This window comes from Eurytemora carolleeae, unplaced genomic scaffold (genome assembly GCF_000591075.1).
Source record: "Eurytemora carolleeae unplaced genomic scaffold, Eaff_2.0 scaffold73, whole genome shotgun sequence".
Classification (NCBI taxonomy): Eukaryota; Metazoa; Arthropoda; class Copepoda; order Calanoida; family Temoridae; genus Eurytemora; species Eurytemora carolleeae.
This window is the reverse complement of record NW_019396049.1, coordinates 469,660-486,706: the sequence shown is the minus strand read 5'-3', so window position 1 is coordinate 486,706 and position 17,047 is coordinate 469,660. Positions and strand designations below refer to the sequence as shown.

The window sequence follows — 17,047 nt, the reverse complement described above, 5'->3', positions numbered from 1 at the left end:
GTAGTATAACAGATTTGGCGTAGGTTAGAGGACGATAGTTTGGCCACTATACGTCTTTTCCGATAGATAAATACATGGCCAATTCCTTAGACGCTCTACCATTGGCCGATTTCTTAGAGGTTCTACCATAGGTAGAACCAGTAACACATTGGTTACGCTTTACCAGAGCAGCGTAGATAGATAGATACGACCTATAGTTGTACCTATGGTAACATGAACAAGAAATTGGCCACATAGGTAGAACCATAGTCACGTACTATGCATGTTACGCTTTACCAGAGCAGTGTAGATAGAAAGATACGACCTATAGTTGTACCTATGGTTAAATGAATAAGAAATTGGCCAACAGTCGGCGACGTAATCTGTAAGTGTCCATAAGGAATGGCTTTTGATGGATTTTGAAATTAGTAACTTTGTTAACCGAAATCTCTAAAATGATCAAGATGAATTAATGAATTCTATAAAGCTCTGAATGTTAGAACCAGAAAACTGCCAAATACAAAGACGACATTAAGGCAATATTCAAAGTTAATTTGATGTGGTTACAAAACCAACTATATTAGTAGCAGCTTAAAAATGATTTCTAAATTAAAATAGTCTATGCACGCTACACATGAAGAGACGGCAATTGGACTTTTCAAAACCGTATCTTTAATCTACAAGTACTTTCATATTCTAGGGTTTTCTGGTTCTCACGTCGTACAATTCTAATTAAAAGAAAGAAAACGACAATAATTCAAGTTTTTTTTCGGATTGTCACTGTAAAGAAGTATACCTAATGTAATTATAATCAAGTATGTCAATTGTAAAAATGAAGTGCTAATTATAATTTACTTGACTAGCTTCTTAAATATTTGGTCTTTTTATCGTCCAGAGATTCAACTAATGAGTGGCCGGTTACATCTATCGATTTCAAATGCAGCATTTCACAGAAATTTTGAAAATCAGTGGTTATCAGAAAAATCAGAAAGATAGAATAATGGGTCTTTTCATACTTTTTAGAGGATTTGTTTTCCGTGATTTGTAATTAAAGAGCTAGCTTTTTAAGAAAGAGAATCAATTAAAACGACTAATAATGTTTTCCGGTTAAAATTGCATACATACATATATATATAATTACTTTTAACACGAACTGATTACATAAAGAAATATTTTTTTATTTAAAAAAATCTTTGGAAGTACAAAGTGATTTCGCAAAAAAACAACTTCAAAGAGTATGTACATAGTAAGCTCGTTAGGGGTTTCTTTATGAACATTCAAATTAACAGTTATAGCTTCAACATCTTTTAAAAATACGGAGTTACCCGAAAGGGATGACACTTTAATTTTAGTCCTATGTTAGTCCTATGATATGGCTTAGTGATCATGATACTTTGCACCAAAAAATAAAAAATAAATATAAAAACTTTTCTGAAACGGCTTTTACTTATCAAGGGTTTGTTCATAAAGGTATTCGAAGGTAAAGATGTAGAGAAAGACAACGTATTAAAACTGTAGAACTTTAAATTATAAAATACTGAATACTGATCATTGCTTTGAGCTTGTCACATGACTTGATTTAAAGTGATCTTAACTTTGAACCTTGGTATGAGCAAAAGTGAGTTATGTTTGTATTTGCTATCTCAAATCTATTATTTCTAATTGCGGTTTTTATATAAAAAAATTACTTGTTGATTTATATTGTGAGGTAAAATTAACAAACCGAAAGACATAGATATCTTTCTCATTATTAAGCCGAAAAGGGCTAAATGGTACCGTTAGGAAACGAACACATGGCACTCTACAAATAAATGGTCACTTTAATCATGAAAAAAATAGTAAAATGAAAATGTTTTTAGCACAACGTTAAGACTAAAAACTGGTTGAATTGATTGAAAAGAAATTTGTTGGATTTAGCAAATTCAAAAGACAAGAAGAAGAGGAGGAATAGGGTTGGGAATCAACTAGAGACAGATAGAATAAAATTACCGATCTGGTCAAGTTATAGCATTATTATGCACTGAAAATGCTGATTGAACATTACATTTATAGAACGTTAAGATTTGTAACTATTGCAATTGTCGCTAAATATGTTGAGCCTGTATTTCGTAATCTCATGTGAATGAGGGAAGATCGTGTGAATGACAAAGATCTAGAGATGCATGTCTCTAAATGATAAGATAGGATTCCTCGGATCAACTAGATTTGGTAACTTTTGCTCGTGGTACTTCAAGTTCTCCAGAATCTTGAGATCATCAGCTTTGGTAGAATGCGGCCTAAACACATCAAACCTTGGAGGGTTCCCGAAAGGAAATCTTACAAAAGAATCTTTGTAGTCGATGGGTTCAAACCGTTTCAGATCCTAAAATAAGAATATGATAATGTTTAGGAAAATAATCTTACACAATAAAATTATTTCATGAGCGAAAAAATATCTCCAATATATTTGTTAACTGATGATATCACATTTATATCATACTTGTGAGGAACATGAGTACTTGATTTTTTGGGGTTTTGTTTCTTAAACTTATATGAAACCGACCAGAAATAATAAGGCTATATAAAGAAATAAGTTTAACTTAGAATATCTATATGGAGTCATGTAATGACCTAGAAGACAAACCTCATGTACAACTACCTCCTTCTCCTCTGCTAGAAGCTGCTGAATCCTCTCCGGTTTGAACTCTTCATACTTGTATCCAGTCTTCCACAGTCGATAACATAGGTACATGTTTTGTGCTCCAAAATATCTGTTAAAAAAACTTTATCAATAAAAAATCTTTGATTTCTATATAGAATTGACAGATTAGCTAGAATGCAAGGAGAGATATAAAAATAAAAGAACTTTTGATAAATAATTGAATCTAACCTGTGGAGTGAGTTTTTCAAGAGTATTTGATACCGCTCAGATTTGACTAGAGCTAGTGGTATTGGCTCAGTTGGATGGATTTTCATGATTGAAACACCAGAGGATTTGACAATATTGTAATACTTATCCAATAAATCCTTCATAGGCTCACTCGTTGCTTTGCTTAAAAGACTAGATGGGGATTCGGAGCTGATCTCAAAAACCTTGGATAGTTTAGGGAATTTAGATGATTTCTTCTTCTCTTGCTCCTGTAGGAATTCTAGAATGTATTTTAGGATCTCAACTCTATCCAATTGAACAGCATAGATAATAGGACTTTCTTTGTGTTGATCCAGAGCAAGAAGATCTGCGTAGTTGTTCTTCTTCCCAACACTTTGTGATCCTTTCTTAGGAGTTATACTGAAAAATTTGTCCAAGGTTACATGAGGAACAAAGTTTAAAAGCAACTTTACTGCCTCGATGCTGTCGCTGTTAACTGCTTCGTGCAAAGCAGTGTTACCGCCATTATCAGGTACATTAACATCAACACCTGGTGTATTAAGAACTAAGCGTAGTTTCTGTACATCATTCTTCTTGCATGCAAGATGTATATGTCTCTCTCCGTACTGGTTTTTGTAATTTAGATTTATCTTCTGAGGAGGTTTGGACGGCGTTGGAGAACTGTTGTTGGGTGTGTTCCGGGGTTTCAATGCTGATTTAGATCTTGCCTTGACGTTAGGCGAGTTTGGTTCTATGTTTTCTTTGATTGGAGTTATCCTAGTTATCGGTTCAGTAACAGGAGAACTAATTTCTTCCTCATCTTCCTCATTATTATCCTCTTCTTGTATCCCAACAGTGACAAAATTGTTCATGACATCTGTCAAGGTTGGAAAGAGGTTAAAGTGAGCTCCGGTTAACCGTCCCAGATAGATGGTTGATACAGCGGAACTTAACCAAGAGGGTTCAAGGAGAAACAGTTCTTTTCTCACCAGTTCACTAAAATATGGGAAAATATATTCTGGAGAACAAAAAATGTAAAATTAACATTTCTTCCGAGAGAAAATAATTTCTTACTTGTCAGAGATTTTCTCTTCAAAGAGATTGTTAGCAATACATCTTGCCATCTGGTTTTTGTAAAGGTTTAGCTCAGATTCTGGACTAATCCTTTCAATCTTCATCTTCTCTGCTAGACATAGAGTCTGAGCAAGTAAACCAACGAGCTTCCTAAATATTGACAAATTTGTCTAATATGAAGTATTGAGCATAGTAATTGATAATTTGTACCATTGAAGACGACCCAAAAAAGAGTTTTTATAATAATAGTTAAACATCGAATGGTTTTACTTCATTCAGAGTCAATCTTTTCGGAATGATAAAATCAAACTTGAAGATAATTAATCTTTTAAATATGATAAACTTATCGAACCATCTGAAAGGCAAAAAAAAACAATAGTTAGGTATGCATTATTATATATGTAATATGTACGTTAAATAACATTATTTCATTATCATCCATGTGTTTCAGAATTTAAGGAAAACCTGATTATAACAGGTTTCATAATTACCTGATACAAGTCCTAGCATACATTTCCGCTGGTCTACCCAGCCCTGCAACATAAAGTTTACAAAAACTCTCACATCTCCGGTTCCAACGAACTTCTCCGGTAAAGAAGAAGACTCGAGCTATTAAAGGACGTTCTACTCCTCTAAAATATATCTGTTCCTGTCTACAGTAGAGATCAAACCAATCCTTGAGGTCCCGGTCCAGGATACAGGTCCAGAACTCCAGTAGGAGAAAAGGCCCTGGAGTATCCCAGATAGGATCAGGTATTATCTCCTCATCTACTTCGTCGGAAATCTTCCTCGTATAAGATTTACTGCTATCAGGAATAAAACTGAAAAATATTTTCAAATTGCAAATTGGATTTCTAAGACAAAGACAAACGAGGTTTTAGAGAGTACTTTTTCAAGTCAATCCATAGAAAAAAATTGAAGAATTTGCTTTATTCAAAAACTTGCATTTGTTATTCACCTGTACTCAGTATTTTCGTTTCCATGGAATTTATAACGCTCAATTTTCATAATTCCCACCAGCTCCCCTTTCCCCCGATAGTACACAATACTTGAAATTGATTGTTCCCTCCCCATTGATAACCAAATTAACAATAATGATATAGAATTGAAAACTAACTTTACACAAAGCTCTGTGAGCTCGTTGAGAAAGGTCCAAGGAGTATTCTCATCTTGTATTCCAGGTTTCATTTTCCCTGGTTTAGCAGGATTCATCATTTCCAGGTAGTAATTACTCCCGAACAGATCAGATGGTCCAGGACTGCAGGAAAAGATAAAGTTTTGCCTAGTTGTCCAGTGATTTTGTATTATTCATAATTTTCAACTCGCAGGTCATATTTGCATAAGTATATACTTGGTGGGGGAATGATTTTCACAGATTTCGGGGGAAAATTGAAAAAATTTGGATTTAACTGAAGTGAATTCCCCAATTTTGATACTTTTTATTTAAAAATTTGTTTCCTTTAAAAAATTTTATTTTCCCAAATTCAGTAAAAAATCTTTTTAAAAATTCCTGATATACTTTAGGGGGAAAACTATATATATAAATATATGTATTTTTAAAAATCGGGAATGAGAGAGAAGAGTTCTGAGGACTCCTGCAGGGATATAACATTTACCTGAGACATTTATAGGTGTGGTCGAGAGCTGAGTAAACAATATATCTCACAAACGGTTCAGGATAGTCTCTCAACCCTTCAATCATTATCCTAAAAAGACGTATTTCCGAGAAATTTTTTGAATCTCAAACTGGTAAACTGATAAGGAAAACCCTGGGAGGGACCCGCAAGGTAGGATTTAATTTAGAGAACTAACAGAACATAAATTAGAATCAATATGATTGTGACTCAGGTAATTTTGACTTCCCTCTCGATGTGTTGACACACACTGTACTGGACTTGTTTCATTGCCAACCATAACATTAATTTCCGCTTTTAATGCTGTTATTTTTTATAGGGGATCGGGATTAATTTCCGCGGAACGATGGTTAACTGGTTTTTATTGTTTTAACATTTTATGATTAAAGACAATAAATCCTACCTTAAAGGGACTGTAAGCGTAATTAAACACGAACTTCAGTTTAAAACGGTACCCTTGAAACCTTTAGTCTGGTAAAAAATGTGGAAGAAATGTTGTTTGTCAGACTCGAAAACTGTTTATTTCTGTGAATTTCTCAATTTTTTTAAAGCAAGAAAAGTCACTTTGCAGAAAAACCACAGTTTAAATATACAAAAATATCCATATCTCAAAAGCTTTTAACTACCCGTTGTATATCGGGCATTGTCTGCATGGAAGGTCACTTGGAATTACAATAACAGACCCTTTAATATGTTTACTCAAATCAAATCAAATCAAATCAAATCAAATTCAAATTCTGCTTTTAGGGACGTCCTACACCCACACACCAAAATTGAAGTGACTATACTAAATGAAGTGAGGTCTTACGATTTGTACTCATTGTTTATTTTCACTTGATTGTTAAAGAAAATCCACTAAGAAGTTATTCTTATCACGGTCATAAACAAGAACAAAAATGTGTGAAATCAGATCAAATCAGCTCAGCTCAGCTCAGCTCAGCTCAGCTCAGCTCAGCTCAGCTCAGCTCAGCTCAGCTCAGCTCAGCTCAGCTCAGCTCAGCTTCTCCCAAACTCGAAATGAATTTACTAGTTCAAGAATGAGGTTTTATATATAGCTTGTACCTTATTAGTAATGAAAGTTAAAAATGTTGTCTTTTAACATGATTCGTATCTTAACCATTTGTTCAAAAAATTAAAAATAATCTTAATTCTACAATTACCTGTGTATAACGGACGGTGGTGCATATGTCTCTGGATTGATTGTTTGCATGAACACGTCAACTAGTTCAATCCAACCATCTCCAAACTCCTATGGTAGGAGAAAGTTTTTAAAACTTAAAATTATTTTCATGTGAAGACTGAAAACTCTTGGTATGTGTAACAACTTAAAGGAACAGCAAAGTTTCTCTCCAATAAAATAGTTCATTCTAAGATTCACATTGTTACATTAAATCTGAATTTTAAGTTTTATCTAAAATTGGATATCTCAACTTTCAAAGAATCAAAGATTCTTCGGCATAAACTACCCCCCCCCAAAAAAAAGAGAAATCCTATTAAATATTTATCATACTTTTTTGAATATCGTCGTTTTATATATATATATAAAGTGTGAAGTTCTAGTCTCCTACAATTATTTCACCTCTTAAGAGCAATCAGTGCTTAATCTTTTAAGAGAAATCATTGCTTCACCTTTTAAGAGCAATCATCGCTTCACCTTTTAAGGGAGGGCAATCATTGCTTCACCTTTTAAGAGAAATCATTGCTTCACATTTTAAGAGCAATCAGTGCTCAATCTTATAAGAGAAATCATTGCTTCACCTTATAAGAGCAATCATTGCTTCACCTATTAAGGGCAATCATTGCTTCACCTTTTAAGAGCAATCATGGATATCTTTTTCGTTCATGATCAGACAAAACCAGAGATGTGAATCGGACATGGACCCTCGGAGGGTCACTGTAAGTTACGTTCCTTAAAAATTGGATGACAATTATGAATTCAAATATCTCACCAGTGGGACATCTTCTAGTCCATCATCCGCGGTAAGAAATGTCCAGAAATTAACACAAACTGGAGCAGTGATCATTTTCCGTCCTTCTAGATCCATTTCCAATCCAGCAGTAGAATGAGCTAAAGCATTTTTGTGGTTTCGAATCTTCCAAGGATTTAGAACACAACTGGAGTGTTTAGGATCCAGGAGAGGATTTTCTTTCAGCATATCCCGACCAAACAGACAACTGGTCTCAACTTCAAAACAAAAATTTCAAAAAGAATTTAAAATACTTAATTTCTTCTTTTATTCGGTACCTGACATAACAATTCCTGTGAAGTTTAAATCCAGTCGGTTGATCTTAGCCCACCTACTGCAAGCTAAGTAATGAGCAACGAGAAAGTACCCAATGCTCGAATTTTCGTACGGATCCCACATACTCATATCAATCTCGTCTTTGTTCGTAGTGTTACAGTTCTTATCTTGAAGGGATAAGGGACTAGATACTGGGCTTAACTCATCAGATTTATTCATGGTTTCATTCTGATCTAGGTTCTCAGATTTCTCTATTACAGCTGAATCTTCATCATCGCTGTCAGATAAATCTTCTAAAACTTTATCCAATTTAACTGATACTGAAAAGTTAGCATAGACAGGAGCTGGGGCAACTGTTCTATTCTCTTCAACTTTAGGTTCAGCAATATTGTTGAGTGACACATCTTCGGTAGGTCTAGTATCATCATCATCACCATCCTCCCAGATCTCCTCAGATACAACTACAGAATACTCACGAACTGCTTCATCGTCTGATATATCTGATCGCTTAAACTCTCTATCACAGCAACCAAGGAATTCTGAAAAAATTGATTATGTGTGTGGTAGGATTACTTTTAAAAAATTCTTGTTGAGAGTTGCCCCCCCCCCCTCCATCGAAATAAAGACAAAGGAATTTCACAAAATATTGTTAATCATCATCGCATACATCACGTACCTAGTTCCCCCTCCTCCTCCACCTCCTGTTCCAGGAAACCATCTCCGAACTCCGCCTCAATATACCGTATCCTATAGATCTCATCCAACCTATCTCCAAGTTCGGTCATCTTCAACCACTCCTCCTCACTCAGCGAACCTACTCCCGTCCCTCGGTATTTCTCCAGCTTTATATTCAACTCATTCTCCTCGAGCTTCAATTCCTCTTCTTTCTTCAATTTTTCTTCCTGGTACAACTTTTTCTCCTCTTCAGATTTTTCCTTCTTGGAGTGTGTTCCTTTAATATAGATCTTCTCGAGGTTTAATGGTGGTAAGGGTTCGAAGTCATCGATATCTGTATCTTCAGTGTCGGAAGCAAAGTCAAGCTTCAGTTTTTTACTCACCCTTTCCAGTTTAGCTTCTGTAATATAAATCACTTTACATATTTTTAGTTATTATTATTATTATTATTAGATCCATCTAAAATGAAAAATCTTTTGTAAACCCTTCAACCAACATTGTTTGACAAGAAAATGTGAAACATAGACTTTACTTCTGTATTACCTGAAAACAGACTCTGTTTGGAACTTCTTTTCTTCTTATAAACCTTCGTCTTCTCCGGACTAGATACAGACATTTTTAACCTAGATTTGGATCATCTGAAATATAAAAATATATATTTCATTTTATTTCTTATTTTATTAAACCTAACAATATTACAAATGTGTTTTACTGGGATTGTTTTAACATAAATACATAAAAGATCGTAGAAAATCGTTCAGATCAGTTTGATACCTGGAGAACATCAGATGATTCAAAGCAAAAGAAAAATATGAACTTAATTTATTTAATTTCTTTAAGGTTATTCTTATGTTCTTGTATACCAATTTGAGATATTCTCCTGATCCTGTACACTACCTGGAGATATTCTCCTGGTCTTGTAAACTACCTGGAGATATTCTCCTGGTCTTGTATATAACCAGGAAATATTCTCATAATCTTGTATAAAACCTGGAGATATTCTCCTGATCTAGTATACAACCTGGAGATATTCTACTGGTCTAGTCTAAATCCTGGATATATTTTTCTGATCTCGTATACAACCTGGAGATATTCTCCTGGTCTTGTAAACAACCTGGACATATTCTCCTGATATTGTATACATCCTAAAGATATTCTCCAGATCTACTATACAACCTGGAGATATTCTCCTGATATAGTATACAACCTGATGATATTCTTGTAACCAAAAGGAGAGTATCTGGAAATATACTCCTGGTAAAGTAAAATGTCTTGAAATAATTTACTGAAGCTGAGAATGAAAGGTGTGAGAACATTTCTTTGGCCGAACCTGACATTGGCTTTCCTTGATATGGAGGGATATATTCACCGTATTAAGCTCATTAGTTATGCATGCAATCTATTCTCAAAGTTAAGTTCCTAATAATGGTCCAGTTCATGTAAAAAAAAACTCGGGGACTAGTGTTAGGGCTGGAGAAAAGTTCCCTGGTCTTTTGGTATACCTAAAAAGTCTAAAAATTGAAAGTAAATGCTAGAGAAAGTTTTTTGTCTAGTTATGAGAATAATTACAGTAATAATAATAGTAACTAATCAGCAGTCCTAACGTAGAATAAACCTGAAGAAAATCTCCAATCCTTGTCTACTGGAGAAATGTCCTGTTTCAAGGGTTAGTACAGGTTTTAGTCTCTAGACTAAACTAAATGAATATCGACAAGTAGTTTTACTAGGTAAAGTGAATGGGCAACTCTAAGGAAATAGATCAACTATTAATATATAGTTCCAGACCTCAGGTCTTCAGTGTTTGGAGAAGAAAATGTCTTCTAATTTATCCCGTGAAACCCGTACATATATATAACTCCAGATACCACATATTGAGTTAATTTGAGATTTACAGAAAATAAACTTGGATTTTTTACTTGTTTGCTCTCAGTTTAAATAATGTAATGAAGACAGTTGTCAATTGCCAAGGCTAGAAGTGACTGGTTTGTATAAACATTTGACAAAAAAGTTACAAATGAGATTTCGCAAAAAAAGTATCAGTCTCAATAATTGTTTAACTAACTCTGTGCGAGAGAGGGTTGAAAGGTTGGTTTGTCGTGTCCCAAGCAATATAATGTCTACTTACGTTTGAAAAACCATAAATCAGAACTTATAGGTAGAACTTGATTTGTGTAAACTGTGAAGATTGTTCAAATGCTTCGGAATCGGATCAGCTGGAAGCCAAAATGTTCTGGACCCTAAGCATTGGACTCAAAATTGAATGGACTCGTTTCACCAACCTTTCAGATAAAATTTTCATGAAAGACGGCACACAAGAAATATAACATAATACCCTGTAAGTTGCTAAGATCAGATCATACAAATAACAAAACAGATTTAAACTAACAACTAATAAACAAAACAAATAAACATAATGAGTAAATGATCATATCCTGGAGCAAGACTAAAGAGCTATTTCCCCAGGATTTTCTTTTTCTTTGGATTTGAGTTGAATATCTGTCCTGGTTACTAGCGTGTAGTGTGCTGAATCAGGACCAATAAAGCTGAGTATAACTGGGAGCACGACCAACCCGTGGAACAGTCCGAAACTAACTACCAGGAAGAAGATCTTGAAGAAGCTGGAGAAGACGTGAGATCTGGAGGTGGCCAGCAGGACGAAGGCGAGGAAGGTTGAAACTCCTCCATTGAAAACTGCAGGACCAATGTTAGAGACAGTTTGGACAACACGGTCTTCCCGCGGACCCTGTTCAGTGAGAAACCGATGCATCACGTGAGCCGAGTAGTCAACACATAATCCTGCAATATAACTTGATATGTTATAACATGAAGTTGTTAATAAGAAAGGGGGAAGGCAAGAAGAATGAATATTTTAATTGAGGAGGAAAATGAAACCAAATAAGGTAATATAACCTGTAAACAGTAGTGATCGCGAAATTCAAGAACATTATTGCAAAATTTTTTGGTTTGTTAAAAACTAGTAGAATACAATCTATAATGAGGAAAAGGCATGCAGGTTTTGATCATGTTTAATTCCTTAAAAAAATCAAATTAGATTAAAATTTAAAAAACTTGCCTATTGCTATGATGAGGTTGTTGCATGAGACAGTATCTATTGTGAGTCCCCAGAAGTGCATAAATCCTCCAACATCAACCAGAGTTAAACAAACGCACACCAGGATAAGCAAGGATCCCCCCAGGTTGCTGATGAAGAGCAAGGTTGTAATGAACACGCAAACAATGGCCAGCGCCATGTTTCTGTAGATTTCTAAAGATATGATCTCGTCAGTTTCCCACGTAGCGTAACCCATGGCCATTGCGAACACTTTCCCAGATATATTTGCTGATTCAATAATATTCTTGACTCGGTTCATGGCTGGAACATGTTCCTCTGGACCGTTCATCAACCTAGATTAAAATAATTACTTTAATTTAATTTTAAAGGGACAGAAGATTTAATTTTAAAAAGGGTCGTAAGTATTTCACGATGGTTTCTGAATCAAGTCAATATGTAAAACCACAATTGAAAATAAATAATTTTTAAAAGAAAATTATGGATATCTCGTGCATTCTTGGTCAGACAAAGCTTTTATGGGTACCTTGTGTATAGAGCATGCCAGTCTATAAATTACGCCTACGTAGTTCCATTATGTAAGATAAGATATACCTGTGTGTGTACGTAATCTCACTCAGCTGAACTTCAGAAGCAAGTTCTCCACACTCCAGTTGCTCCTTGAAATTGAACCCGTTCCTATAAACAGCTCCGACAGGACTAAACAAGAACTGAGACAGAGAAGATCTGAATGCCGTCTTGTTTAATTTAGACGGTTTCTCCGTGTAGTTAAGTTTCTGAAGATAATCTATGTATGGACGGGTCCAGGCGTCAGATTTAACAATAATATCAGTCTGTTCTCTTAGATCCTGGGATAGTTTCTCAATCTTATCAATATCCGCAGGTAACTCGGTTCCGCTGAAATAAATAGTTCCTCGCTCTCCTGAGGACGGAAAGTACATCTTATTGTTGACGAACCACTGTGCAATATAAGTATCCTGGGGAAGAAACCAGGTTGGATCGAACTCTTGTCGGAGCAGAACGTTTCCGTAAACTCCGAACCCAGTTAAAACAAGCGCTACGAGTAGAACAGAAATCTTCACTGGGGTTTTTATGAGGTATTCGGCATATTTCTTAAATACTCTCTGCAATGCACCTTTTCTTTCTTGGGTTTGATTGTTAGTTTCTGGGTGTACATAGCAGGGACAACAACCGTTTCTATTGGATTCAATCCTTCTTTGATCAAGGTTCATCCAAGCAAGGAAAAATGAAGACTGGAAAACAAATGTTGCGACTATACCTACGGCTGCGTATATACAGAAGGACTGAAGAGCTGGAAGGATAGTGAATGCTCCGACCCCGAAAGCTATAACATCAGTTGCTGACGTAACAGTTATTGCTGCTCCAGCCTGCTTCATTAGAAATCCAAATCTCTTGACCAAGTTCTCCTTCTTCTCCTCCTCAGAGAGGGTGTCCCAGCACTGTATGATGACAAACATGTCATCTATGCCTATTCCTAACATGAGGAACGGCATAACTGAGTGCATAGGACCATAGAAGTGACCAGCAGCGGAGCAAATACCATAGGAAACTATTATCCCCATGATAACCCCTAATATCCCTACTGTAGATAGGTAGGTTCGGTGCTCTACGCAGGAGAATTTACCCAACATTATTTGAACGTAGGTAAACATCATTATATACCCGGCAACAAAGAATGTGATATCTCCGATGATTGTTGAACCGGCGATATCTCCAAAACTCCGCGCAACATTAGGAAATGATTCTAATCCTTTCGGATAATCAGATTTGTTGAGCATAACCTCCAACATATCTCCTTCCCATTGCAGCATAGACATGGAGATGGGTTCACCTCGTCCCGGAGCAGGGTTCAATTTAGCTTCGGTCATATTCATCCTCCCTAACCAGATAATGTAGGTTGCCTTTGCTCCGATAATTTCACCTTGTGTATTGTATTCAATATTAGATAAATAACTTGTGAAATTATAAGGGGTGAGAAAGATTCCGCTCACGTTCTTATTATTGATCACATCTAGAACTATTTCATCTGTCAGTGTCTCCATTACATCGTCGGTTCTCTCATCATAATCTCCTCCTTGTCCAAACAGTTCTAGAATACTCAACTCCATGCAAGCTAGCGGCATGCCGGTCACTATTCCACAGTACGGGTCAGGATACTCATCAATACTAGAATTTAAATTCTTAATGAGATTCATTACTAATTTATTTATAAATATAATTATATATATATTTAAATGTTGGCTTGAACTGGAAAGACGAATGGACTTAATAATCTAAACATTTTTGAGGGAACCGTTAGTTCACCAGGGTTGACACATTAAAAAAATTGAATTTCACATTATTTCAGGATTAAATACCAAGCGCGGGTAAATGGCGAGTGTAACTATGATAATGCATAATTCTATAACCTTGGGCAACGCCGGATACTTCAATATTAAGAATTTACCTAAATTGAGTTGCTAATTTAAGTGGATCAGTAATAACTGTATCTTTTTCCTCGTCAAATTCGTCTCCGAACAGATCATCATCAAACTTAATCTCCCTCCTCTTCCGGCCGAAAATATCGAACAATGACGGAACTTTAATCACAGGTCTCTTCATACAATGATCGTCCCAGGTCTCGTTGTTAATATTCCGCATTGTTCGGATAGACTTACTCACTCTAGGTTTGTGCATTTCCTTCTCAGGAACTTAATTTTTAATGAATGCAACAATTTTCGTCGTTCATAAAAAAAATATATTATGCCAAAATAAAAATAAAAAAATAGTTAGAAAATATGATGTTTTTTCTTATCTCCAACCTCTAAGTAAAACTAAAATAATTGAAAATTGCTCCTGAGAAGAAATCTTTCCTATACATAGTTCTAAGAACCTGAGCTGTAAGTACATTCTCTCCTGTGAGGATAAGACTGTTGAATCTAAGATCCCTGGGATAATTCTCAAACATCCAATCATTATTTAGCCTGTAGTCGGAGTTATATGGGATCCATAGTTTAACTCCTTCATTCTCAGCTCTGCTCAAAATCATGCATTCCAGATTTTACCAAAAAAATAGCGATTCACTTAACTTAAACTTCTTTTAAGCTTTTGAGCCTGAGTGCAATTAAAACCTTCGTAAATGTTGAGAACTTTGTTAGAAATAAAATTTATTTTGTTTCTGTACTATTCAAAGGTCTTGCCTTTCAATATGATTGTCTAAGTTTAGAGGGTGGTTATGAGACGTCAAAATTCAATTTTTTTTGTTACTTTTAAAAAATTTAAAAAGGGTTCTTATATATCTGAATTTTTAAAAATTAAACAAAAATCTTTTTAATTATTTAAGATTGTTAAAAAATGTAAAATAACGGCTTTTACTCTTCTGCATGAATTCCCTAAACCAATATAGTCCCCCTCCGCACACACAAGTTAGAGCCACACAACTTAATATCACTGAAAATATAGGAGTCAATATAACGGGTCAGATGAAATTTATCAACTAAAGACCCCCGGCCCCTCACACAATATTCCAGGTTAGTCAAGGTTAGGTTAAGATCGGTAGATAATTTGAGGAGGGGGGATCCACTCTCCATTTCTATGATCTTACTAATATAGTATTTGATCAAGGTTAAAGTTTTCGTACCCTTGCATCCTGTTATTTCTTTCCAAAAATGAAAATTTGAGATCGATGCTACGCGCATTGTTAAATAAAAGAACCAATTAAATTGGTATTCCTTATAAGACGCAAGCGGAATTTGTACATCTACAGACATGGCTCTGACGAGGTTTGAAACGAAACTGAACAGAAAAAATAAACCTAAACAAATATCTTTAAACGAGAATTTTAAGAAAACGAATTATTGGCCAATTTCTTATTCGTGCTGCCATGATACAACCGTAGTAAAATATATTGTCACGCTCAGCAAGGGCACTAAATATAGATTGAGACGACCCCTGGTTGTACTATGCAAATTGGGCATATGTTAATTTACCTATGACAGGATGTCTTGCAACAAATTCTCCGTAGGATTGAAAAACGTCCTCTAGAATCCGGAGTGTTGAACCCTGGAGTTTATTGAGTAAACCCGGAGCAGATTCAGCTCTTCTCTCTGAGATCTCCTTCGTCATGGCATCCCCTTATGTTACACTCCACTTACAGAAACATTTTGACTATCTATTAGTACTAATGTTAAAGCCTTTCACTAAATTTCTTCATAAATAGTTTAATTTAGAGATCGTACCAATTAATGTTTCCCACAAAAGGTGATAAAAAATCCGTAAAATCTATTAGTCGACCCAATTTTAAATAAGTATAAAATTTGACATAGAATTCATCAAGATTTTTGTTACAATGAGCTGAATATGACTAAAAATATAGTAACATCTAACTTGTCAACAAACCCAAAATCTATATAAAAATTTGGCTTGTCTGTCTGTTTGTTTGTATCCAAGAAACGTCAAAACGGCTTAACCGATCGGGCAAAAAAATTTTGTGTGACATCACGTGACCACAAGGAAGGTTTATGTATGATACAAATTAAAAAAAATGTGTTTTAAAGGTTTTTAATTTTGTAAAAAAAAAAATTCTTGAAAATCCGCGAATTTTTTTTAAAAATCCGCAAAATTTTTTTCTTCTTTGTTTAAAATGTAAACAATAAGAACATGTTGACAATTTAAATAAAAGATGGGCGCGAAGCGCCCTAAAAGCCTAGAAAGAAGGGCGCGAAGCGCCTTGAGTTTCTAGTAATGGTAAGTTTAACTAACGCAAAGGTCGACAACAACTTAATTTGCTAGTCAAGATCATATTTGGTGCAGAAAGTATAGTAAAGCTAAGTTAAAAAGTCTTCATTTGAATCTTATTGCTTGCAAGAAACCCGTCAGGTCACCTCTTAGATTACATCTGATGATTCTTCTTTAAATTCTTATTAACCATAAACCAGTGCTTAAGATCCATTTAATTTTGATGCGGATCCGGATCCAGGTTGTTTCCATAAGATTTACTGAATTTTTTGTTAGATCTGATATCCGATCCGCTTCCCGGCCCTCTAGGTATTTACTTAAAATGATTTAGCTGCGATTTCCAGGATAGTCAGGCCAGGAAGTTGCAGCTAGAAAACGTCTTAACGAATCCGAAATGAATATTTCCGGAAAGAACGGTTCGGTCAAGGTCTCTTCTAGGTCTGCTTCAACTACATGAATGTTTGATAACATTAACATTTGATAATGCGACTCTGCCGCATATTATTTTTAAATCAGATGCTTGAATACAGCGAGCGTCATAACACACAAGATTTAAGAAATCAAAATTCTTATTGATTTTGGGAAAATAAGCTTTTCAGTAACAAATAATTTGTAAACACCAAATATAAAAATAAAGGCGGGTAGTTGGGTCATTCTTTACCAAGTCAGCCACCCCATGGAAGTCGCTGTCATGGTTTTTCTTTAAATTTTGCACACCAGATGACATTAGAATAAACATTAAATCCAAAATTTGAGGCTCGGCTAGAGCGTTTCAACCTTGATTTTG

The 17,047-nt window shown here is 35.2% G+C and overlaps 2 protein-coding genes across 7 annotated transcripts; both read right to left on the bottom strand.

The window, feature by feature from the left end:
* Window positions 1-1,136: 1,136 nt before the first annotated feature.
* LOC111703809 (uncharacterized) lies at window positions 1,137-9,108 on the bottom strand. Of its 4 annotated transcripts, none has more exons than XR_002765688.1 (13): window positions 8,997-9,108; window positions 8,455-8,853; window positions 7,781-8,317; window positions 7,485-7,720; window positions 6,696-6,784; window positions 5,518-5,607; window positions 5,019-5,159; window positions 4,393-4,722; window positions 3,902-4,051; window positions 2,849-3,823; window positions 2,603-2,729; window positions 1,860-2,341; window positions 1,137-1,319 (listed from the first exon to the last, which is right to left on the bottom strand). XR_002765688.1 is itself a non-coding variant. In XM_023475876.1 (12 exons), exons 1-12 carry the CDS (start codon window positions 9,067-9,069, stop codon window positions 2,132-2,134), a joined length of 3,357 nt encoding a protein of 1,118 aa, XP_023331644.1. In that variant the 5' UTR covers window positions 9,070-9,108; the 3' UTR covers window positions 1,137-2,131. The 4 variants fall into 4 exon arrangements, 2 of the variants coding, with proteins under 2 accessions (XP_023331644.1, XP_023331657.1); XR_002765692.1 differs by having other exon boundaries at window positions 1,969-2,341; XM_023475876.1 differs by having other exon boundaries at window positions 1,137-2,341.
* An 8-nt stretch (window positions 9,109-9,116) lies between these two features.
* LOC111703830 (patched domain-containing protein 3) lies at window positions 9,117-15,759 on the bottom strand. Of its 3 annotated transcripts, XM_023475914.1 has the most exons (8): window positions 15,513-15,759; window positions 14,916-14,973; window positions 14,397-14,558; window positions 13,991-14,206; window positions 12,118-13,710; window positions 11,527-11,858; window positions 10,955-11,249; window positions 9,117-9,227 (listed from the first exon to the last, which is right to left on the bottom strand). In XM_023475914.1, the coding sequence occupies exons 1-8, from the start codon at window positions 15,646-15,648 to the stop codon at window positions 9,176-9,178; spliced, it is 2,844 nt and encodes a 947-aa protein (XP_023331682.1). In that variant the 5' UTR covers window positions 15,649-15,759; the 3' UTR covers window positions 9,117-9,175. The 3 variants fall into 3 exon arrangements, with proteins under 3 accessions (XP_023331682.1, XP_023331674.1, XP_023331667.1); XM_023475906.1 differs by lacking the exon at window positions 9,117-9,227 and having other exon boundaries at window positions 10,159-11,249; window positions 14,397-14,561; window positions 14,919-14,973; window positions 15,513-15,758; XM_023475899.1 differs by lacking the exon at window positions 9,117-9,227 and having other exon boundaries at window positions 10,159-11,249; window positions 15,513-15,757.
* Between the last annotated feature and the right edge of the window lie 1,288 nt (window positions 15,760-17,047).